The sequence below is a fragment of the Chiloscyllium punctatum genome, chromosome 7 (genome assembly GCF_047496795.1).
Source record: "Chiloscyllium punctatum isolate Juve2018m chromosome 7, sChiPun1.3, whole genome shotgun sequence".
NCBI lineage: Eukaryota > Metazoa > Chordata > Chondrichthyes > Orectolobiformes > Hemiscylliidae > Chiloscyllium > Chiloscyllium punctatum.
In genome coordinates this window covers 50,650,048-50,675,916 of record NC_092745.1, presented here as the reverse complement: position 1 = coordinate 50,675,916, position 25,869 = coordinate 50,650,048, and the positions used below count along the sequence as shown (strand labels likewise).

At 42.1% G+C, this 25,869-nt stretch overlaps 1 protein-coding gene across 2 annotated transcripts in view; it reads right to left on the bottom strand.

Moving 5' to 3' along the window:
• The window catches only part of lhx4 (LIM homeobox 4), a 120,665-nt gene that overhangs the window by 6,300 nt on the left and 88,496 nt on the right, over positions 1 to 25,869 (bottom strand). For both annotated transcript variants that reach the window (XM_072573519.1, XM_072573520.1), the window contains exons 3-5: positions 18,142 to 18,344; positions 4,732 to 4,889; positions 1,738 to 1,909 (exon numbers count right to left, since the gene is read on the bottom strand). In XM_072573519.1, coding sequence (XP_072429620.1) covers positions 1,738 to 1,909; positions 4,732 to 4,889; positions 18,142 to 18,344 — 533 coding nt within the window. The remainder of the gene's footprint in view (positions 1 to 1,737; positions 1,910 to 4,731; positions 4,890 to 18,141; positions 18,345 to 25,869) is intronic.

The window sequence follows — 25,869 nt, the reverse complement described above, 5'->3', positions numbered from 1 at the left end:
GGAGACTATCAACAGCAAATGTAGCTTTTTAAAAAATTATTGTCTATTCAAAATGTTCGATGATAATCCTTTAACAAGCAATATATATTACATAAGTAATCAGAAGCTTACATAGTAGATCAGGTCATTTAAATGTATGGGCTACAGCTCATTCCAGTTGAAGGGTTATGCTCTACAACCAAATAATAACCAATAAGTCCATATAGCACAAAAAAACTCTCAAGGTGGCAAAGATGGGACTTCAAGCTGCAATGCTAGTTTAGCTCATGTGTAGTGGAAGATACCGTCATGATAAAAGAGGTTAAACTGGAGTTAAAACAGTCCAAAGGAATAGTAAACAGGTGATTGTTACTTAAAATGTCTGCTAGCACTCATTAAACATTTTGGTCACCAGCGATCTTTTTCAAACACTCTCTGCTAATTGGCTATTTGGGAGTTAACATTGCAGCGGGAGCTGAGAAGAGGATTCCCAAAACCCAGGCAGGCATTCTATCAAGTGTCGACCATCACTCGAGCAATGGTCACTCTGGAAATTCTCTGACAACCTCAGTTAAAAAGGAATGGGAGCACTTGTGGTACAGTGCATTGTTCTTGCTTCTGAGTTAGAATTTTGCTGTCTAAGTCCTACTCAAGGACCTGGGGGCTGGGGAGGGGGGTGTGGGGGTGGTCACAGAATGTTTGTTTATAACATAACCAGGCATTTTGTTGTCATTCTGTAAACCTTTCCCATATTCTCGGAGTAGGCAGGAAGATGGAAGAGTCTCCTGGTCGGCTATACTTAATGAGAAGTGGATATAACACCCATCAATTGATAACCTTTGGTGGCAAGCTAGCAACTTGTTCCAGAAACCAGCTGTGGAAACAGACGTACAGAAATTTACATAAGTCTCCATGGAGTTTATTATTGATTTATAGAAGTATTCAATAGTGAGAATAAAATTTAGTTCCCTTTGCGCTATTTTGGTGGCTGTGTGGGTGGAACCAATCTCTAAGCTGATAACAAAATGATGGGATAGGGTGTTCCTCAACCCTTTCAAAACACTACTACTGTAAGAGTCAACCCTCCAGGTTTCAAATAAACCTTCAGCCTTAGAAACTGAACTTTTTTTTTATGAGTATAAATGGTATACATAAAAGATTTCAAATAGTACAAACAGATGGTTTGCATCTCTGTATAACATGTATGGTGCCATTAGTGCTAGTGTGTGTTTGTCTACTGATGGGGCATGGGGGGGTGGAATGATAGGACTGTTTGGGAGATGTGACAGAAGTAGCCTTGACAAGATGCGGCAGTAGATATCGGAATATAGTACACTGGTGTTTGGTGGGAAGGAATTTTTCAGCTTTGGAAGGGGTGCTGCTCAAACAAATTGCTTTTTCCTGGGGCACATTGAGCTTGTCAACTTGTTGCAGCTTACCCATGAAGGGTATGCTATCAAATTCCTGACTTTGGTCAATGATAGAGAAGCTTTCATGTGTTTGAGGGTGAGCTTGTACCTGGCTGTATTGCATTATTAGACCTCACACATTTTTCCAGGAACTTGAGAATTCATATATAGTTTTCTCAAATGACAGTTCCTACCATGTTGTGGACTGCACATGATCTGTTGCTTTCTCAGAGTCTGCAGATCTCTTTCTGAAGTCATGATTGTGAGACATTGCTCTTGATCTGCAATCTACCACTAAAGCTAGTTTATTCCCAGAATCCATTCATTGGTCTCAGTAGAGTTCACTCACCTCTGAAACTCAATTCACTGTCACTGAGGCCCCCATCCTCCACTGAGCTCTCTTTCCCATTCTTTGCCCCTCCGCGGCTTCTCTTCACATTCTTGTAATACTGCCCCCATCTGTGTCTACCCGCATCCTTCTTTAAGCGTTTCTCTTTGGCTCTTCTGTTCTGGAACCAAACCTGAAAGAAGTTTAAGTGTTTTAATTTACACCAATTCAGTATAATACCTGTGCAACTATATCTAGAGCTTTGCAACATTATGTCAGGCAAAATGCAGCAGTTTATGCATGTTATTTAATAATTTGATTTACAGCCTTATGAAAGAGCATATCTACATGATTAGGCATGTGTTTGGTTGAGTATAGGGTGTAATGCACTAACAATCATCTATGTCCTGATATTTGATGGACGGGGAGAGGCTGAGTACAGCATTTCAAAACTGTATGAGGAAATTCAAAACAGCATCCTTAATTGATGATTCTCTGGTGTCATTGACAAATATTCAATGTCTGTAGAGTCAGGTTCAGGCAGGGCCCAGATACTGGTTTTGAGGTGTTGATTAAAATTCACTGAAAACCCAGATGAAGTCTTCCTTTCAAGGGTTCAAGTTAAGGAATAGTTCTTTACATACTGTTCAGCCCCGAGACTGTAAGTCCCATACATTCCACGTTGCTAATTGCTCAAACCTCTAATGATGAAGACACACAAGCTGTCTAATTATCCAGAGGAATCCATTTGATGAGGAGTCAGCACAATATTACTTACTTGGCTGTGTCTCATTTAGACTGAGTACTGCAAGGTCTTTCACAGAAGTTAAGCTACAGCCAAATTGTCTATTGACTATGACCGATAAATTAAATTAAATATCTCCCAGAATCCCATTTATTGCCACTGCCATGTAGTTCTGAAGATCAGAGTTTGCATGGAACTGTAAGCTGGGGAAAGAGAAGGGATGTGATAGGAAGATGGAGGGAAAGAAAACAAATTGAATTTTTTTAAAAAATCAGGCATTTGGTATTCAGTTTTCATTTTGGTAACTGTTTTATTGGAAGAAGCTTCACTGGTTCCCAGCTAGACCACTTACAAACAGAGGTCAATGATTGGATCACTCAGTTAGCGATAGATATTTAGCTGTGTTGGGGAGTGCACTTCAGGCTTCAAGGCTGAGTGATGAAGAAATGATGGAGATCAGGGTCAGAAGGAGAGGAGGCAGTGTTTGATGATGGAATATGGCACTGTGGAAGTCTAATGAGATTTCCTTCCTTTGTCAGGAGTCCATGAACAGAGCATTGTTTCCTGACAAAGACTGAATTAGCTGACCTTCCAATTTACTCTCCCTTTCCTTTGCAAAAGCTTTGATCATCTTCTTCAAAATCTAGTTAAAATGGGGAACCTACAATAAGGGTTGAGTATCTTATCAATAGCAGGTGAAAAACAGTGACTTGCTGCAGGGTAAGGTCCGTATGTCCATCAGTTCCTTCTCATCCCGAATACCACATGACTTCATTTGCAGGTTTTTCCCTCAATCCGATCGTTTGTTTTCCTGATTTGTGCTGTGATAGTGCCAGATGGATACTCCTCAATACCTCACCCAAATGACTGCACTTCCCATGGAAGACACAACAATAAGTTTTGGCTTTGCATTTTACAATGCATCCTCCATGTTCACTCAACATGCCCACTCTAGTAGGCAATACTGATGGGTAATTTGCTAAGGGAATTATTGATTTCTTTGCCACTCATTGGTCCAGGAGTGCTGGGTCCAAGTATATAGCACTGTTATGACCATTCCTGGTCAAATCAGATGACACAGCAGGGAGCAGACCTGGGATCCTTCCATTTTATATGCATGAAGTCAGCAGTAGACAGTGTCTTTCCTGATAGAGTTATTATGGTCGTTAATGTCCATGGGCACCAGCCACCCTCCTCCTCAATTTCCTTCTGCTAATCTTGATTCCATTTAGGTAAAACTCAATTTTAAGTTGTAAATATCAATAAATTAGATCAATGGTCACTGTGCTGTGTTGGAAATCGCAATACCGGCAACAGTATTCGCAGAACGTGACGTTAATGAAAAATTGTAATGTGTGGTGACAACTCAAGACTGGCCCACATGTGGACCATCATTGTCCCAGTTTAGATGCAGTTATAGGCTGATTTTTTAAATGGTTGATTTATAGCCTATCAAGTATCTAAATTGGAAAGATTCAGTCCCATTACAAGAGTTGCCATAGATTTATCAGGCCAGAGAGCTGCTTGCTAATTAGAGTGAGAGAGGTGATTGATGGCAGTTTACCTAAGGGTTACCATGCCTCGGCCAAAGGGAGAATTACGAAAGACAGCACTTCATGGTAACCTCAGCTGGTGTGGGAATTGAACCCTCGCTGTTGTTGTCATTGCAAAGAGGCTAACTGAGCTAACTGACTCCCTAATCACGCACACACAACAGCAGAAGAGAAGAAAAGAAGAACCCCTGTTCTGAACAAGAATCATATCAGACTCAAAACATGATCTCTGTTTCTCTCTCCACAGATGCTGCCAAACCTGCTGAGCTTCTCCAGCAATTTGTATCAGATTTCCAGCATCTGCAGTATTTTGCTTTTATGTGAGGCATTCAAAGGGCCTGTTCCAGAATTGATTTGGATCTGCACTGCTCACCTTTTGTAAGACTTAATGCAACATTTTAGCAAATAGCTTTCAGTGACTGTGTGAATAAATTGGCTTACTGTCCTGCATCTTCATCCCAATCCACGTGAAAGCAAGAAATGTTTACCTAAGTATGGAATGAGCTAACTGCTCAACATTGGACATGCTTCAATCACAGTACTTATCAGTAGGATGTCACTCCTGACTACCATCCTGAGGTCAACACACTGACACGACTATTCATTGCATTTAAGCCATTTTGACTGAAAACGAGGGAAATCCACATGAGTAGTATTTTTTAAATATAAATCTTAATAAAAAAGGTTACTTCCTCCAAGTATTTTTTTCTTCCTTACCTGTACAACTCTCATGTCAAGCCCTGTCTCTGAGGAAAGCTGTTCTCTCACATGGCGAGCTGGTTTTGGAGAGGTTTTGTACGCATTCTTCAGTGTTTCCAACTGCTTCGCTGTAATGGTCGTACGAGGTCTCTTAGCTCCAGCCTCTGCATCAGCATCTACATTAGACAGCATGAGGTCTTAACAGATTTTAATTCATAGGCATAAATACACAAGAGAGCTTCTGCGGCAAGTCTAAAGGTTCTGAATTAAGTTACACTATCAGCATCTGGACAGCATCTTTGACATCTAATTCCTGAAGAAGGGCCTCTGCCCGAAACGTTGATTCTCCTGCTCCTCGGATGCTGCCTGACCTGATGCGCTTTTCCAGCAGCACATTTTCAGCTATGATCTCCAGCATCTGCAGTCCTCACTTTCTCCTCCATGGTGAAACAATGCAAAGCACAATAGGGGAGTGTGTTCATATAAAATACTAAGCCATGAGAGGAGATATTATATCAAACACTTGGGCAAGAAGGTATGTTTTAAACTGTGTCTGAAAGGATGACAGCAAAAAATTGAAAGACAATGAGGGTTAGCAAGGCTGATAAAAGCGTAGCCACCATCGATAGAGTCATAGAGATGTAAAGCATTGAAACACCCTTCGATATAACTCGGCTATGCTGACCAGATTTTCTAAATTAATCTAGTTCCATTTGTCAGTTTTTATTCATACCCCTCTAAACCCTTCCTATTCATCTATCCATCCAGATGACTTTTAAGTTTTGTAATTGTACCAGCCTCCACCACCTCCTCTAGCAGCTCATTACATACACGTACCACCCTCTGTGTGAAAATGATCCCCCTTAGGTCCTTTTAAATCTTTCCCCTCTCACCTTAAACCTATGCCCTCTAGTTTTGGACTCTCCCACCTTTGGGAAAAGACCCTGACTATTGACCCTATCCTTGTTCGTCACGATTTTATAAACCTCAATATGATCACCCTTCAGCCTCTGACATTCCAGGGAAAATAGCATCAGCCTATTCAGCCTCTCCCTGTAGCACAAATCCTCCAACTCTGGCAACATCCTTGTAAATTGTTTCTGAACCCTTTCAGGTTTCCCAACATCTTTCTTTGAGCAGAGAGACCAGAATTGAGCACAGAATTCAAACAGTGACCCAATCAATATCCTGTACAGCTGCAACATAACCTCCCAACTCCTATACTCAATGCACTCACCAATAAAGGCAAGATTACCACTGCAACTACCTGCAACCCTCCTGCAGGACCTTACCACTAAATGTATACGTCCTGCCCTGATTTGCCCTAGCAAAATGCAGCACGTCACATTTATCTAATTTAAACTCCATCTGCCACTCCTTAGCCCATTTTTCTACCCGATCAAGGTCTCTTAAAGTTGGCTATGTTTAAGAGGCCAGAGTTGGTTCTTTGCAGATTTCTCAAGGGTATGGGTCTGGTGGAGATTATGAAGATGCGGAAGGGTTAAGTCTGTGGAAAGATTTGAGAATTTTAAAATCAACGTATTACTTAACCAGGACCCAGTGTGGGGTCAGTGAGCATACAGAGATGGATAAGTAACACTTATATGAGATAGGATACTGGCAGCAAGTTTTGAATGGCCTTAAATTTCTGAAATGTAGAGCTACAGATCTTGACCAGGAGAAAAATGAAAAGATCAAGTCTAGACAAATGTACAACATATAAAGTCAGCTCTGTGTAATTTATATTTGTCTCCAAGCACTTCAATGCAACAACATAATGGCTGCCATAGATAGACTACATGCTAAGATCTTGAATTAATCTAATTGTATAGTATTGAAGAAGCAATATTGTATATGGTACACAATTCACAACAGTGAAGAAATTTGTAACCATTATGTCAAAAAATACTAGTACCTACCGTCAAAAAAATTTTTAAGATAAAGTTACTTCTCTAAAAATGCACTACTGTGAGTGTGTGGATAGATACTGTCTCACAGTTGGAGCATGTTAATGAATCCTTTATTGTCAAAGAATGAACACCATGAGACCAGGGTGAGAATTTCCACTGGGAGATCTTTCCCTCACCTGGTATAACTTCACCAGATGTTTTAAAGGAACCAGGAATCTAGAGTCACTTTCCCAGAGTTTCCATACTGTGCCTTTGAAGTTAGACACCAGGATGAACCCCGTGGTGGTTAAACCGACTGTGTTGATGGGGAACACAAAAATCTTTTGATTTGACTGATGGCGGACGCATCCATTTTGGGAAATGATGGACAATGTCCAGGATTTGTATCACTTCTGGCTTGTATATAGTCCACTTTGGAAGTGGAGATTGATTCATTTGATGTGACTTATAGAGTCATAGAGACGTACAGCACGGAAACAGACCCTTCAGTCCAACTCATCCATGCCGACCAGACATCCCAACCTAATCTAATCCCACCTGCCAGCACCCGGCCCATATCCCTCTAAACCCTTCCTATTCATATACCCATCCAGATGTCTTTTAGATCTTGCAATTGTACCAGTCACCACCACTTCCTCTGGCAGCTCATGCCATACACGTCCCACCCTCTGTGTGAAAAAGTTGCTCCTTAGGTCCCTTTTATATCTTTCCCCTCTCACCCTAAACCTACTCCCTTACAGGCCAGGAGGTCTCACTGCCACAATACTGTGGCTACAAGGGATCATGAGCTGGGGAATCCTAACCCCACAACCTCACAGCACCCACTCCCTCCGCTGTCGCTTGATGGTAGCAGACGGCCTCATTGGCAATGTTCGGCTAAGCTCCAAACCTCTCCGTCCCCATCCAGTGTCAGGGACCCCCTTGCTCGAGACCGCCACAAAGGGAGGAGGGGTGGGGGGACAGGAAGAGTCCATTCCTCCATTCGAACATACCTTGGGTTCAGAAAAAGATTTACAAGGGGGTTGGAGGGTTTGAGCTCCAAGGAGAGGCTGGATAGGCCGGGCCTTATAAAGGTTTAAAAAATCATGAGGGAATAGAGTCAGGGTGGATCCCAGAGGACTGGAAAGTCGCTAATGACACACACACACACACACAAATGCGACAGAAAATGTTGGACCAATTAGCCTAACCTTGGTCATGGGTAAGATCCTGAAATCCATTGCAAAGGATCAGATTTCTGAATACTTGGAAGTGTAAAATAGGGTAAAGTCAACACGGTTTGATGAAGGGGAGTTCGTGCCTGACAAGTGGGTTGAGGAGCAGCAGATGGAGTTTAATTTAGATAAATGCGAGGGGCTGCATTTTGGGAAAGCAAATCAGGGCATTACTTATACACTTAACGGTAAGGTCCTGGGGAGTGTTGCTGAACAAAGAGACCTTGGAGTTCAAGTCCATAGCTCCTGAAAGTAGAGTCTCAGGTAGACAAGGCAGTGAAGGAGGCATTTGGTACACTTTCCTTTATTGGTCGTTGCATTGAGTGTAGGAGTTGGGAGGTCATGTTGCAAATACACACTTTGAAAGGAGCCACTGTCAACTTCAAACAACCAATACGTTTATTACACATAGTGAAAGCAACATGGTTGAAGCAGTTAAGATATGGATCAAGTATGATCTAATTGAACGACAGAACAAATTTCCAACTAACAAGGTTGTTGGTAGTCTGTTCCATCCACCTTTTACGGGGTTTGTGGAACAGAAGCTGCATTATAAAATTAATGATTCTCGAGTAAAACCAATGCAAAAGACTAGTGGGGAGCATTTGCTTGAATAGCAATGCTTCTAACAGTACCACATAGATTCTGTCGATTCTCTGGGCACTGGCCTGCCACCAGATCATTGTGCTGTCCATTTACTTTTTGGCAATGATATCGCTGAGAAAGCCAAGGCAAATCAGGCAAGTATTAACTGCTGGCACTGTCTGCACCCAAGGAATCGATACAGTTTGTGAAAGAAATGCTATGTAAACAAATTTCTCCCACTGTGTTTTCAAGACTTTTCTGAACAAGAAAACGCTGCAGGGATTTCAGAATCTGTTTTTAGTTTCAAACAGGTAAACCAGCTCAGTATCTTCTCAGTGGCCAAACAGCAGGCTATTCTTCCTCGATATAATGTATAGACAGACCATTGATTTTCAGATATCTAATGGATGGTGTTGATTCGATATACAGTACTTGTTTAGCTGGGGCATATCAGTCTGCCGGTCTGCCATTTTCTACATTCTGAGATGATGAAAAGTTTATTAAATTCACCAGCGGGTGAATAGAGGTCAATAAATCCAAATGTATGAACCTGTCATGGTCGGATTTAAAGAAACAGTTTAGCTTTTAAGAAATACAGTCTGCTATAAATAAAAAGCCATTTGTGAGAGTAAAGCCCAATCTATAACAGCATTTTTGTAAAAAAAACATTCTGAACTGAAAACAGCATTTGACTTCAGTGAAAAAGAATATCAAAAGTGGTGTAAAAGCCACTTCCCGTTTATTGTGCCTCTTTGTTCAGGGTACTGGCATAGAGTAGTTTTATTCCTCAACATCCTTCAAATTGGTGAAGGATATTATTGCACTTTCCTTCCCGAGTTTCCTGCTCTCACTTCTGAAATGCCCTGATACACAGTGAGCAGCTTTTCCGAGAGCATTGACAGATCTCCACTACACAGGGAGGCAGTGGATATAATTAACCCAATTTCAATGGACCTACTTCCTAGATCTTTGGCTACTTCCCCAACATTTTTTAATCAACACTGTCCACAAAAATCAAGCTTCCAATGGCTAGCTTGTGTTTGCTATGAACCACAGTTGATCCAGTAAGTGTAGTCCAGGATAGGTGGTACATAGAACATAACCCTAGATACATGTCCTGAGCTTCCATGGCCTTTTTATTTATCAAACCAGTCGTGTGGAATCTTCTCAAAAGCCTTGCTGAAATCCATGTAGGGCACATCAATTGCACTTCCCACCTCAAACCTCCTTGTTACTTCCTCAAAAGAATGAAATTTTATTAGTCAGATGTTCTACTAATTCAAGGTAAGATGTGCACCAGTACAGCAGGTTCCACCAGTTGTACACTGCGTATCTTTCCAGATTGGTAGAAAACAACATGTTAGTTGATCATGTGTTAGCTGACCGCATTGGGACAATCTTCCCCAGTCCAAAGAGGTATATTCGGAGGCAAGAACCAGGAGGTAAGCCCAAATCCACATTGGATTAGCTCCCTCATCTTGTCCTGCCTTTGGGCAGATTTCCCATGGCTAGGCTCCCATTGAATTGGCAGTCCATTCTGCAGAGTTGGGCTGGCAATTGGGCCACAAAAGGCCTCACTCAGGATGATGGCATTCGCCTGACTGGATCCAGTTCCGAAGTGAGTCTCAAGGGCAGCAATGGTGTAGAGGGGCCCCCTCAGCATGATTGGTGCACAGCACCATTAACGTACAGACCCCTAACCCCTTACAGCTAAATGAATGAGCGATAAACATGGGAAGATCATAGCAGGGACAAAGATCATTCCTGTGGAGGGATAACTCCTCTGCCAAAATCGCCCAAATATTGTGGGCCTTCTTTAACTTTCGATTTCCAGGCAGCTTCTGAAATTACCTCCATATTGAAGTGCCCTCACTCTTGCCTTTTTTGCTGCAGCAGCGCCATCTCTTTTGGTGGGCTCCAATCCTTCTAGTTCTGTGGGTCCCACCTTGAGAAACCACTCACTTTCCAGAATTAGGTGGCAAACACACAGTCAGACCATTAAGAGCCCACCTACACTGACCTGCATCTGGGTGGCAAATACGGGCTCGAGAAATTTTATATTATTCATTCAAAGAATGTGCCCATCATTGGCTAGGCCAGCACTTGTTTTGTTTATCATTAATTGACCTTGAGACAGTGTTGGTGAGCTGTCTTCTTGAACCACTGTAGTTATTCCGGGTGCAGTAAAACTTGTTAGCAAGGGAGTTTCAGGATTTGACCCAGTGACAGTGAAGGAATGATAGCATGGTTCTAAATCAGGATGTTAGGGGATTTGGAGGAGAACTTTCTAGTGGTGATGTTCCCATGTAACTGCTGCCCTTGACCTTCCAATTGGCTGAGGCTGTAGGTTAGGAAATTGCTGTTACAGGAACTTTCATAAGTTCCTTTGGGGCATCTTTCTCGTTAGCAGCAACTGAGCATTGTTGATTCAGGAAGTAAATGTTGAAGGTGATGGATAGGGTACCACTCAGACATGCTCCATCATACTCCTTATTTGTGCCTTGAGGATGTTAGATAGATATTCAGAATCACAAAGTGAGTTATTCCACATGGAATTCCCAACCTCTGACCTGTTCTTGTAACCATGGTTCTTTTATGGCTAGTCCAGTTTAGGTTCTAGTCAATGGTGACCCCCAGAATTTTGATAACAGGTGTTTTAGAGTAATGCCATTCAAGGGACGATGATTACATTTTTTTTGTTTGAGATGGTCATTGCCTGATGTTTGTGTGGCACAAATGTTACTTGCCACTTGATAGACCAAGTGTTGTCTGGTCTTGTCACATATGGATATAGATAGCTTCAGTATCTGAGGAGTCACAAATGGTGCTGAACATTGTGCAATCAGTAAATGTCCCCGCTCCTAATCTTGTGATAGAGGGAAGGTGACTGGTGAAGCAGCCAAGGACACAACCCTGAGGAACTCCTGCAGAAATGTTCTGGGACTGAGCTGATTGGTTTCCACACATAACCATCATCCTTTGTGATAGCTATGACAGCAAACAGGAGAGATATCTCCTTATTCCCATTGACTTCAACTTTGCTTTGGTTCTTGATGCCTCACTCAGTCAAACACTACTTTAATGTCACTTCACTTCTTGAGTTCAATTCTTGTGTCCATGTTTGAACTAAGGTTGTAATGAGGTCAAGAGCTGAGTGGCCCTAACAAAAGCCAAACTGGGTAGGCTATTGCTGAGCAGGTGCTGTTTGGTAGTACTGTCAATGACACCTTCCATCACTTTATTGATGATCGAGATTAGATGGGGTGGTAATTGGCAGAGTTGGATTTAACCTGCTTTTTGTGTACTGGATATAGGAGGGTAATCTTTCACACTGTTGAGTTCATGCCAGTGTTGTAACTGTACTGGAACAAGCTTGGCAAAAGGCATGGCAAGATTTGGAACACAATTCTTCAGTATAACTGCTGAAATGTTGACATAGCCTATTGCCTTCAGCAGTTTCCTGATATACCCTGGGGTGAACTAAACTGGTTGATGACTGGGGGCTTCTGCAAGAGTTCAAAAATGATCATTCACTTGCGACTTCTGGCTGAAGCTGGTTGTACAACCTCTTCAGCCTTGTCTTTTGCACTAGCATTGAGGATGGAGATATTTGTGGAGCCTCCTCCCTTGTTAGTTGTTTAATTGTCCACCACTATTCACAACTGGATGTGGTAGAGCTTTAATCTGATTCAATGTTTTTTGATGACTTAATTCTTCCTATTGCACGTTGTTTGGCATGCAAGTAGTCCTTTGTTGTGGTTTCATTAGGTTAACATCTCAATTTTAGGTATTGATTCAAATCTGATGATTCTACATCAGAACTGTTCAGTTCCAATGAAGACTCACTCAACTTGAAATGCTAATTCTGCTTTCTTCCCTCAGATGCAGCCAGGTCTGCTGAGCTTCTCCAGCAATTTCTGTTTTTTTTGTTTCAGATCTCTGGCATCTGCAGTTCTTTGTTTTATTTCATTTTTAGGTACACCTGATGCTGTTCCTGGCCTGTCTTCCTGCACTCATCAGTGAGCCAGAGTTGATCCACTGCCTTGAAGATAATGGCAGAGTTTGGGTTATGCCACGGTTAGGTTAGAGATTGCCATTGAATACAATTCTGCTGCTGATGCTGCTGATAGTCCACACCACCTTATGAATGTCCAGTTTGGATCTCACAGATCTGTTCAAATTCAGTCCCATTTGGCTTACTGGTAGGAGTAGAGTTAATACAGCTCCCTTAATATGAAGACAGGACATTGCATATGGTCCCAATGTCAGACACCTAGTGCATAGGGGAAAATCCAGCCATTGTTTTGAAAGAATAAATTAATATATAATTTAAAATGATATCAGGAGAAGAAAATGGCAATATTTTATTTAAGATTTAAGTTACTTTTGTAAGTATTCTGATACTAGAATGACAATAATCTGTCTTTGAGCCTTTTACTAAGTGCATGTCCTTGCTGTCATGAAGTTCTGTTTCACGCAGCAAGCTTAATACTCAAGTACAATTGTGTCAGCTGAACAAAGAGCTAGTGAAGTATCATCAGATTACTGTCTAGTTTAAGTCACTTCTGGTTGCAGAACTGTCACAATTGATTAAAGTGGAACAAAAATTGAATCAGAAATTGACATTGCAGGTTAATTAGTTTTGAGACATGGGAGGGGAAATACTTGAGAAAAGTTGAATACTCTCGGCCAATAATCCACTAAGCTTTCCACCACTGGGTTTTTCTCGTTCATGTTGGAAGTTGAGTGTTAGAGACTGATTGCTGAGATTCAGCAGTTACCCCATTCTCCTTATGTCATGCAAGTGACGGGATGGTGGGAGGTTAACTTGTTGGATCTTGGCCTTTTTTTCATCTTATTCTACTCTGGGTTCCTTTGTGGCTTTTAACATCCTGGCTCATGCAATCCACCTGCCTTCAAGGGAAGAAAAACTGCAAGCCCCTCTCCTGGAGCTCATGGTAAAACCATCAATCCAAACACTGAAATTATGCAACAACAACAGGAAATGCTAGCAGAACTCAATAGACAATAGGTGCCGGAGTAGGCCCTTCGAGCCAGCACCACCATTCATCATGATCATGGCTGATCATCCACAATCAGTATCCTGTTCATACCTTATCCCCATAACCCTTGATTCCACTATCCTTAAGTGCTCTATCCATCTCATTCTCAAAAATATACAGAAACTTGGTCTCCAGTGCCTTCTGGGGCAGAGCATTCCATACACCCACCACTCTCTGGGTGGAGAAGTTTCTCCTCAATTATTTTCTAAATGGCCTACCCCTTATTTTTAAACTGTGCCCTCTGGTTCTGGACTCACCCATCAACAGAAACATGCTTCCTGCCTCCATAATGTCCAATCCTTTAACAATCTTATACGTCTCAATCAGATCCCCTCTCATCCTTCTAAGCTCAAGCGTATACAAGCCCAGTCGCTCCGATCTTTCGACATATGATAGTCCTACCATTCCGGGAATTGACCTCGTGAGCCTACACTGTACTCCCTCAATTAACCAGAATGTCCTTCCTCAAATAACAACATCTGTGGAGAGAAAAACAATTAACATTTCAACTCCAGTGCACCTATCTGCTTTGAATCACTGGACAGGAAGCATTAACTCTGTTTCTCTCTCAACAAATACTGCCTGACCTGCTGTGTCTCTCCAGCACATTTTGTTTTTAAGCCTGTAGCACCCCATTGTTCTTTGTTTTTATGCTGTCAGTATACCTGCATTTAACCTATCAGTGGCTGAGAACATTTGTAAATACATGAGACAATAAGTCAAGGCTGCCAGCTTTGCATGACTTTTTTTTAACTTGTGCATGTTTTTCCTCTGCTAGTATCTTGTTAACCAAAAGAAATAGCTCAGTGCTCTGCCACAATACACATCTGAAAGGAAATTAAGCCATCCACTGATCAATAATGTGTCCATAAATTGATCAGTGGAGTTTAACTGTTAGTGGATCAATCAAACGTTTTCAGAGCCAGGAGTGAATGGGGGCCTAATGCAATTTGACAATGTGATGCTTCCAAATGAAGTGGTTGATTTTTATTCTTAGGTGAGTGCAGGCCCCAAAACAAATTTCTTTCAGCTCGCAATTTATAAAAAGGACTTTCACTCGGTCTAATGAAAATTTTAGATTAAGAAACAGCAGACAAATAAACCATCCCAGCTTGCTAATGAGAAGCACCGATTTTCCAGCCACTTAGAATGGATGGCTGGAAAATGAGAAGCTGGACATGTCCATATTTCCAAAGACCTTTCCCTTTGAATAGAAGGGACAGATTCTACTGGCAATCTGCTCAAAATCTGTAACTGATGGTAGTGCTCTTAAGCTTCTTGCTGTCATTCTACAACAGAACTGAAGGGGTTAACTCATTCTGCGGCTGATGGGCAGGATTGCACAGCAACTATAAATCGCGCCTTCCCCCTGCACTGATGGATAGGTTCAGGTGATGTAATGCACATTTGTATTTTGTGTTGCGATATTACTCAGAGCACACCACTTGCTCCAGGGACCTATTAATAACTATCTATACAACAGGTTATTAGTAATTGTCATTAATCTCATTAATATTAGTCAATCGGTGGACTGTAGGTCAGAGAAAGACATTAGATTTGAAAATATCAGCAACGGGGCAGCTGTCAGGGAATCGCTTTTTTTTATCTCATGCCTGGAACAATTAACATGCCTACAGTGTATCTTTGTCATGTTCCTCGTGCCTCACTTTATTTTGAAAATGAGACTTCTCGCCTTCACGAGGTGATTAAGTGGTGCAATTTCCCTTTAAGTAGAGAATGCACCATCCTGCCCCTCCTTTGCTGATCACTGTCACTGTGCAGTCTGCAGATAGGATAGGGGTGAAACCCTTTAAGAAGGGCCTGAACAGACAGGTTAGGAAAGTTTTACATGGTCCCCATGGTCTGGAATAGGTTACTCCTGAAATTACGTAGGAGCAGGCCCCCCTCAGGTCTGTCCAACAGATCCAGTTAGATCATGGTTGATTTATAACCTAATGCCATCTATATACCATAAGGACAGATGGAATCAAAGCCAGAGTGGGGCATTTAGCCCCTTAAGCCAGCACTGTCATTTAACACGGTCCATGGCTGATCTGTTCTAGGCTTTAACTCTTCTTTCATGCCAGCTGCCATAGCCATTAACTCTTCGACACTTCAAAAAACTATGTACCTCCTAAATAGTATTAGTGATGCAGTGTCCACAACTCCTTGAGTTAGAAAATTCCAGACATTCGCTATCCTCCAGGAGAAGAAATTCCTTTGCAGCTCAGTTTTAAACGAGTTCCCCTTATATGGTAATGATGTCCCTGAGTTTGAGATTCTCCCACGAGTAGAAACATTGCCTCAACATCTACCCTGTCAAGCCCCCTCAGAGTTTGGAGTATTTCAATAGGACCACCCCTCACTCCTCCAAACTTTAATCAATACAGTCCTAACTTGTTTAGGCATTCCTGATGTGTCAGCTCCTTCATCCCAGAAAGTCCTGGAGATACTCAGCAGATCTGGCAGCATCTGTGGAGAGAAGGGCAGAGTCAACATTTTCAGTCCAACGACCCTTCATCAGAATGGATGATGTTTGTTCACTGTTCTGAAGAAGCGTCACACAGGACTCAAAATGTTGACTCAGCTTTTCTGTCCACGGATGGTGCAGAGTTCCTCCTGCAGTTTCTGGCTTTGTTTCAGATCTCCAGCATCTGCAGTTTTCATTTTATATCAGCCTAGTGAATCTCTTTTTGAATTGCCTCCCACACCAGTATTTCCTTGCCGACACATTTGTACATAATACCTCCAGTTGTGACCTCACCAACACTCTGTACAATTTTCTGGAATTTCTTTCTATTTAACTAATAGTCTATCTTTTGATTTTTCCTAGTTTCTTATATTAATCCCCATCTGCCAAGACATTTTCACGCTCATAGAATCTATTTGTATCCCATTGCAGAATCCTTCTGTCCTCATTGCAACATGCCCTCCACCTGTCTTTGTATCATCAGCAAATTTCGATACATTACATTCTGAGTCCTTCTGCAAGTCATTTATATAAACATATGTAGTAAATAATTAAGGCACAAGGGCTGAATCCTTGTGGCACTCCATTGGGTACGTTCATATACATGTGTTCTGGGTGATAACCAATCCCCAATCCATACCCAAGGGCGGCACAGTGACTCAGTGGTTAGCACCGCTGCCTCACAGCACCAGGGTCCCAGGTTCAATTCTAGCCTTGGGCAACTGTCTGTGTGGAGTTTGCACATTCTCCTCGTGTCTATGTGGGTTTCTCCTGGGTGCTCCGATTTCCTTCCACAGTCCAAAGATGAATTGGCCATGCTAAGTTATCCATAGTGTTAGGTGCATTAGCCAGAGGTGGGTGGGTTACTCTTCGGAGGGTTGGTGTGGACTTGTTGGGCTGAAGGGCCTGTTTCCACACTGTTGGAAATCTAATCTAATGCATTAGCTTTAATATCATGTGCAATAGCTTGTATGCGCTGCCTTATCAAGTGTGTTCTGCAAATCCAAACACACTACATTTACCTGTTCCCCTTTATCAACTTTGTTTGCTATATCCTCCAAGAACTTGATCAAATTTGTCAAACATGATTTCCCTTTCACAAAACTATGTTCACATCATTTGATTGTATTATGCTTTTCTAAATATTCTGTTATTTCTTCCTTAATAATAGCCTCTAGCATTTTCCAAAAAGACAGATGTTAGGTTAACTGGTCTAGAGTGACTGCTTTCTAACGCCCTCCCTTCCTGAACAGAGATATCACAATGGCAGTTTTCCAGCCTGCCAGAACTCTTCCAGAATCCTATGAGCTCTGGAATATATTTACCAATGCCTCCACTATCTCTGCAGCTAACTATGGTCCCACAAATCAGAATACCTGTGCTTCACCACAATCTATCAATGGAGTCAACTGAAATGTTCAACTGATCTACAGCCAAAGCTGCCTCCTGGGAGAGAATTCTAGTTCCTCTTTGTAGAATATCAACCCTGAACAGCTGAGCACTATGCCTCATCACACACCACTTGCATCTCAGCTATCTGTATGTTCTGATTTGCAATCTCTGATGTGGTTTCTGGGTAAAACAGTATGATTGCCTCCTTGTTCACCCTACAACATTTTATCTTGAAGACTGGGTTGTTGTTGAGACCGATGTCTTGAATTTCAGTGACAACATTGACGACTTACACTGGTTACAATCTCAGACTTCGGCATATTCTGAAATCTGTGCTTATTACAACAATTACTGCAACTGCTACTGAAGACTTTCATACTGGACTTTTGCATGTTGTGATATCATCTCACTGTCTAAAAGGTACATTTACTGCTTGGTCAGGAATCTGTACAATAATGTGGCCCTTACAATTTACTCAACAAAAAAAAGTAGAAAGTATGCCAAAAGCCAATAACGTGCATTGTACTCTTTCAATTTAGAATTTATGAGAGTACAGTAGTTTATAGAATTGCAAAAATGCATAATGCACACTTCGCTGTGAAAAGATGCTACAGAAATTGATGGGTTTTATTTTACTTATTTTAAAACACATTCCCATGTAATGGGCTCAAAAGGTATTGTTGACATGAGTGGCTGACTATTTTTAACAGTATTCCCAAATGGATAAAGGACATGCAATATAGTCATCTTCCCCACAGTGTTACATGATATATCCTTGCTAGTACAGTGCCTACCATTCTGTTTGGCCGTTTCATAGTCCTCCTTACACACTAACCGGCTGTCCTCCATCAGATAGAATTCATCGCCTGTAGCCAGTTGCCGGTTACACATGATGCAGGAAAAGCAGTGAAGGTGATAGACAAAATCCTGAGCTTTCCTCACCACCTGGGTTGGGGGGATACCCTGCTGGCAGGCCGCACATTTTGTCCCAAAACGTCTGTAATCAACCACAAACAAACAAAAAAAAGACAAGGTAATTTCATATTACTGGTTTGTACAACAACGATGATGCAGTTGTTTGTTTTTGCTGATCTTGACGTTGCAGATGACAGATTTATGTTGATATAATACCTTTCACAACCTTAGCATTTCCAAAGTACTTCACGGTCAAAATTGCACTATAATTTAGAAATTTCCAGCAAGCCAAAAGTTCCCACAAACAGCAATGAAGTGATGCTAAACGGAAACTAAAAAAAAGAATGCTGGGATACGCAGCAGACAGCATCTTGACAGAGAAGCAGAGTTTCAGGTCAATGGGAAATGGAGAAAAATAGAGACTAGGAGCAGGTGTAGCCCAATCAGTCCTTCAAGCCTGCTCAGCCAATCACTATGACCATGGCTGATCATCCATCTCAGTGCCCTATTCCCACTTTCTCCTCATAATATTTGATCTCCTTAGTTATAACACTTATATCTAAATCCTTCTTGAAAGCATTCACCTCAACCACTTTCTGTGGCAGAGACTTCCATAGGCTCACCACTGTCTGGCTGAAAGAATTTCTCCTCGTCTCGGTCCTAAAAGGCCTAACCCTGTGTTCTTTGACTCCTGTCCAAATAGTTCTGCAAGGTCATCAATAGTGCCGAATCAAGCTGAAAAATGAAAGCTTTTCACTGCATTTTATTGTAAAATACACGTGACAATAAAATCATTCGTCACCATCCTTCAACCTGAAACTCTGTCTTTCTCCTCTTGAATGCTGCCTTACCTTGCTGACTATCTCCAGCACCGTTTTGTTTTGCGCTGTCGTTTGTACTTCATATTTCTGGCATCCTGCTTTTGAATGGCGTGATATTCACCTGAAAAGCAGCACCTGCAGCCAGTGTCCCCTCTACTTTTCTTACCAGTTGCGTGTGCCTCCGAAATAAGCACGCAAGCCGTGCAGCTTGGAATGAACATTGCCTGCAGCGAAGCAGCATGAGCTCAGGAGGGCACTGAGCTGTCAGTCAAGAGTGCATGCTTAAATCCTTGGAGTGGGACTTCAAGCCATGACCGGCTTCCTGAGAGGGTCCAATGTGCCTCAACTGATTCAAGTGGACCCTGTTTAGCAGGGTCAGGAGGGTGTAAGGGTAGAGGGAGAAAGTGAGGACTGCAGATGCTGGAGATCTGAGCTGAAAAATGTGTTGCTGGAAAAGCGCAGCAGGTCAGGCAGCATCCAAGGAGCAGGAGAATCGATGTTTCGGGCATAAGCCCTTCTTCAGGACTGAGGAGGGTGTGCCAAGCAGGCTAAGATAAAAGGTAGGGAGGAGGGACTTGGGGGAGGGGCGTTGGGAATGCGATAGGTGGAAGGAGGTTAAGGTGAGGGTGATAGGCCGGAGAGGGGGTGGGGGTGGAGAGGTCAGGAAGAAGATTGCAGGTCAAGAAGGCGGTGCTGAGTCCGTGGGTTGGGACTGAGATAAGGTGGGGGGAGGGGAAATGAGAAAGCTGGAGAAATCTGCATTCATCCCTTGTGGTTGGAGGGTTCCTAGGCGGAAGATGAGGCGCTCTTCCTCCAGGCGTAGTGTTGCAATGGTCTGGCGATGGAGGAGGCCAAGGACCTGCATGTCCTTGGCGGAGTGGGAGGGGGAGTTAAAGTGTTCAGCCACGGGGCGGTTGGGTTGGTTGGTGCAGGTGTCCCAGAGGTGTTCTCTGAAATGTTCCGCAAGTAGGCGGCCTGTCTCCCCAATGTAGAGGAGGCCACATCGGGTGCAGCGGATGCAGTAAATGATGTGTGTGGAGGTGCAGGTGAATTTGTGATGGATAGAGAAGGATCCCTTGGGGCCTTGGAGGGAAGTGAGGGGGGAAGTGGTAAGGGTAGATGCTCAATGAACTTCACTAGTGCCAGTAAAGCGATCACTGAATGCTGGCTGGTCCCTCTCTTAGTGCTGGATATCTTTGGCTGCCTGCCATCCACAAATGTGTTTACTCATCACATCATCGTTTTAACTTTGAAAAATGATTATAATATTTCTGAGTGAATGGCTGAAGGTTGACTCGTAAGACGGCTACCCGTAATGAAAAAAAACAGTGCACAGCACTATAGATTTCAGCACACTGGGGCCAAGTCACTCTGAGGAACACATTCAAGCAAATCCATCATCAATCACGAAGCCTGTTTTTTCATATTCTGACTGCTTGCTTTTAAAATTGGACTGGCCTTAAAAGCAAACGTGCTCAGCGTCAGAGGCAACTCAGTTCGCAGCTTTCTCACCTGCTCCATGATTCATGCCACACTCTAAGACACCCTGACATCAGCCAGACCATCATGCAAGCACAGCACAGATGAGGTGGTGCAGTGCCTACATGTTGAGGGATGCACCAAAGCTTGAGGCAGCAGCTGCCAAGGCGCAATAGGCAAAGACCACCATCTAAGGTGTTTCGGCTAAAGTTAAATGGGGGTCCATTCAGTTATCAGACCCTCACGGTGCCTCAAATATATATAAATATGGTCTTGTTCGCTGCATAGAGTCAAACTCCATTTTTGTTTGTTCCTTCATATGCTACTGTACAGAACCGGACTACTTAAGTGACCATGTATGTATATAAAGATATTTTTATGAATAAAGCATATTTTTGAAATAAAAAATAAGTCAGAAGTGCTGCGTTTCAATTGCAACACAGTGCTCCTCATGTACGGATTGGACTCAATGGAGGTTTTCAAAATTAAGAGAATTCTCTTGGTCCCCTCAATTGAATGAGAATGTTGGTCAAGATGTCAGGAATAACATGGTTCCTTACACAAATAAACAGCCCCTAGGGTCATGATGAGGGGCAATAAAGCTTTTTTTAAAATTTAAATTGCGCCTTGTTAATAGTTTGTATTTCTTTCTTTCCTTATGAAAATAAAACATTACGGTAATAAAGGTTATTTCAATCAAATCATATTACATTAGAAGACAATGCATTTGTGTTGGAATAACAAGTGTTGCAATATTGTCCTCTCTAAACATATCAATTCCCCCACGAGGCTATAAATCAAAACTTTTATTTCTTGTTATTTCAAGCAATCTACAATTACAACCTGAACTGGAAAATTAACAAGTATAATTAAAATTAATAATCAAAGGTACAGGGTAAACGCTCATGGAAAATAAATCAGATGCTAATTTTCATGAGAATATTTCAAGGGTGTCTACTTTCAACATGTCTGCTGTAGTTGTGTTTACTTGTACAGTGATCCAACGTGCTTCAGCAGCAGGATGGATAAAGGAGCCTTAAAAACCTGTGCAATTCAAGCCATTGCAGTAGGAAGGCGCAATTTCAGAACCAGTGCCAATACTCTTTGAAGAAGCATTAAGTGAGATTCCAGTTTTCCATGTTGACCATAGGGCATCTGTATACCTGAACAGGTACAGCTCAGGTGCCTCAACTGATTGACTAATCCAAAGATCATTGCTGTTTGCAGAGGGGCTAATAGATTCTCATCCCCATTTTGTCCTACAGTTCATAGGAGAAAGGAGGTTGCATAAAAACATCAAGAGTGGGATTTACTTAGTTTCTGGTTGCTTGACCATTATTTTGCTGTGCCCAGCCTCCCACCCCTCTACTTCCACTACTCCCAACCTCCACCCCAGTCTCCCCCAAGTAAGTCTATTTGATGTAGCAGCACACCTCCTCCAGTGGGTGAATAGCCACCGATTCAATGGTGAGAGATCAGAAATATTAGGTGTTTCCTTTGAAAGGAAACCATGTCTTTATGGCTAGGTTCCCATAGCAAGATAAAGAATTCAGGCTGGAAACAATTAACATTTTGTCAAAAATAGCATTTTTTTTTGTGGGGCTCATTTGAAAAGAATCTGCTCTCCTGATTAGCTCACTTGGACACAAAAGATACTAATTCTTTGTCCTCTCTGTTCGGAAAGGTATTCTTTGTTGAAAATTTATAATTGTCAAGATGTGAAAATGTTAACACTGGAATATGAAACACTTGCTATTGTTTGCAACTGCAGTTTGCAATCTCAGTTTAGAAGTTGTCTCCAGGGTTAAACCTTCCTTAAGCAGTGTCAGATCAAATACTCAAATCTCAGCCCAAATCAAGAGTGAAGTCCTAGCTCTGTCTCAAACAATTGTCCCATTCCTAAGGAGCATTGCTATCACACGACATTTCTCTTTCAAGTATTAGCTATCATCAGAGTTATTCAGAATGAAGCCACAAATAGGCACCAATCTCTGTCAGATCCGAGCTGTCTTTTTTAAAAAAAATTATTCTAAACATATTTCCACCAGGGACAGGATGGAAATTGCCTAAAGTAATTTTCCTTTGTATTGCTGCAGACAGCAGAGCAAAGAGAAGGACAGGCTGACTGCAGACTCACAAATACAAATGCAAACGTACATGCAACTTAAGAAGAGAAGAGGGAGGAAAGATCATTAGCTTCATTCATGCTCACCTCATCCATTCAGTGCTGCAATCATTGAACCTGTGTTCTCAAATGCTACAACTGGGGGATTTCAAAATAAATCTCAAATTTGTTTCATGGACACTTTAGGAAACCCCTCCTGATTATCAGAACAGACCTTTTTATCCATTGAGTCAACCTTCATTGGTCAATTCCTAACACACAGAGTTAGATTCCCTTTTAACCATTATTACAGTTTGTCACAGCTCTAATGTACTGTGCCACCATCAGCTGTCTGTCTACCACTTTATAGACCCAGCCACAGCACAGACTGACAATTGGACCTTCTTACACTGAGAATGCCTGGTAGAGCAGTCAGAGATTTACATTGGAGATTGCAACTGATTTTCATTCCACAATCCACTCGTGCTGATTACCTCCTCAGCTTGTATCTGTCCCAAGAGCACTTGCTGGGGCACTCCAGGGCGAGTTTTACTCTATCCAACTGGGAAAACTGGATTGAGCACTGTGAATGGAGCTTAAATCTCCATCAGATGCTTGCAACTGAGATGCTCCCAGAGTGAAAATGAAGACCTCCTTTTTCCCATTCTTGATCACTAGTCACGCACAAAAGTAGCAGGCTTCCCAAAGTATCTGCAAGACTGAAAAATGGCTGACCCAGGAGATAATCAGATAACCATCACATCCAAGATGATCCAGCAAAAAGAACACAAGAGGAAGGTTATAGCAGCAGACCCGATCAGTGCATCATCCAACCTTTCAGTGCCAAAGAAACAGGTTGTAAAATGCTCATATGTAAGGAAATTGGCATTGGTTTGCCGACTGCGACTTGCTTCTGCCATGTTTCTGCTGACTCGCTGCTTGGAGCTCAGTAGTAAAATGAATGTGCTTCCAGCTGCTTGCCTCTGATTCAAATTACTTCTGCATAAATCAGTTGATAAGACATTGAAGGAACCAAGCCTTTCATAAAGTAACTGGGTGTCTCCATTCATATGTAGACCTTCCACTAACAGGGCTGCATTTGTATCTAATTCCAAATGATGGAATCAAAGCTTCATTGTCTCACACTACACAATTCTTCTTAACTTAATTTTTTGGGGTGTGAGCATTGTTGGAAGGGACAATATTTGTTGCCCATTCCTGGTTGCCTCTGAGTTCAACCAAATGTCTCATTACGTTAATTCAGAGGTCAGTTAATATTCAACCATTTTTCTGTGTGTCTAGAGTCACGTGTAAACCCAAACAAGTAAGGTTAGATTAGATTAGATTACTTACAGTGTGGAAACAGGCCCTTCGGCCCAACAAGCCCACACCCCCAGACCCATTCCCTTACATTCACCCCTTTACCTCACACTACGGGCAATTTAGCACGGCCAATTCAACTAACCTGCACATTTATTTTTGGATGGTGGGAGGAAACCACAGCACCCGGAGGAAACCCATGCAGACACGGGGAGAATGTGCAAACTCCACACAGACAGTTGCCTGAGGCAGGAATGGAACCCGGGTCTCTGGCACTGTGAGGCAGCAGTGCTAACCACTGTGCCATCGTGCCTTCCATAAAAATGCATTAATGAACAGGTAAATATTACTTACACTAGTTTCATGTGCATCATTAGATTTTAAATCCTAGATTTTCTGAAATAAAACAAATTCAATTTCCACCATCTGAAAGGGATTCACATTCAGGTTTGCATGCCATTACCTGAGTCTGTGGATTACTGGCCTACCAACAGTACCAATAGGCCATTGCCTCTCCTCTAGATTGTTTCCTAAGTTCAAGAGTTTGAATGTCAGTAGCTGTTGGCAAAGGTCATAGAAGATGATGGGTAGTGCGTGGCACGGTGGCATAGTGGTTAGCACTGCTGCCTCACAGCACCAGAGACCTGGGTTCAATTCCCGCCTCAGGCGACTGACTGTGTGGAGTTTGCACATTCTCCCCGTGTCTGCGTGGGTTTCCTCCGGGTGCTCCGGTTTCCTCCCACATTCCAAAGATGTGCAGGTCAGGTGAATTGGCCATGCTAAATTGCCCGTAGTGTTAGGTAAGGGGTAGATGTAGGGGTATGGGTGGGTTGCGGTTCGGCAGGGTGGTGTGGACTTGTTGGGCCGAAGGGCCTGTTTCCACACTGTAAGTAATCTAATCTAAAGATGATTGTATAAACTAGTTCACAATGGAAATGAAATGTATTTTTGGGGGAAGAAGAGATTCAGAAAACAGTTGATATTTTGGGCTGTTGGGTGGAGTGAACACTAACATGGTGCTGGAAAAGCACAGCAGATCAGGCAGCATCCAAGGAGCAGGAAAATTGATGTTTTGGGCAAAAGCCCTTCATCAGGAATGAACATAGACAGGCTTATTGGGTCCAATGGATTTCCTCCATTACTAAAAATTCTTAAGATTCTTGCAAGGTGCTTCTACAAAGGTGTGAATGGTCCAATCCACTTCAGAGCGTGCATAAATCCACAGCAAGAAGCACACTTTTAGCTCAAATTGGCAGTTGAATACAGAATGCTACTGTCGTGTTCAAAATTGTAGCTTAGAGATAGTGGGACCTAGGTGTTCTGAATTTGTGTTTAAAGAAACAGTAAGTGCACACTATGCAAGATATCTAACCTCTCAAAATTATGCATGTTCCTTGGTTTAATTATTAAATGTTCCATCACAAAAATGACTTAGTGGTGCTATAATAAAATGTCCCAAGTTATCTTAAGTGATTATCAATCAAAATTTGACACCGAGCCACATAAAGATCTATAGGAGAGATGACCAATTCTAAGAGAATGTTTACTTGAGAATTGACAATAGTATGTTCCAGTAATAATGATAATTCTCCAAAGGAATACAACTCCTGGTCTGACAGCCCTTTTGAATTTCCATAAACCTATCATCTTCCTCACTAGTCCTTCAAACAGATAGACATTTTACTACAGCAATACAATTTTCCATGAATAGAATAAAATTATCCCCACCCATGCTACACTACCACCCCATTTTATTCAACACTTAGGTGGGAAAAAAAATCAAATTCTGACTGAAATAATGGAATGTAGGTAGCTTTTGAAGGTAAAAGCTAAAAGTGGAATGATGTAGGGATGAATTTTCAGGGATGCAACTGCAAGGTCTG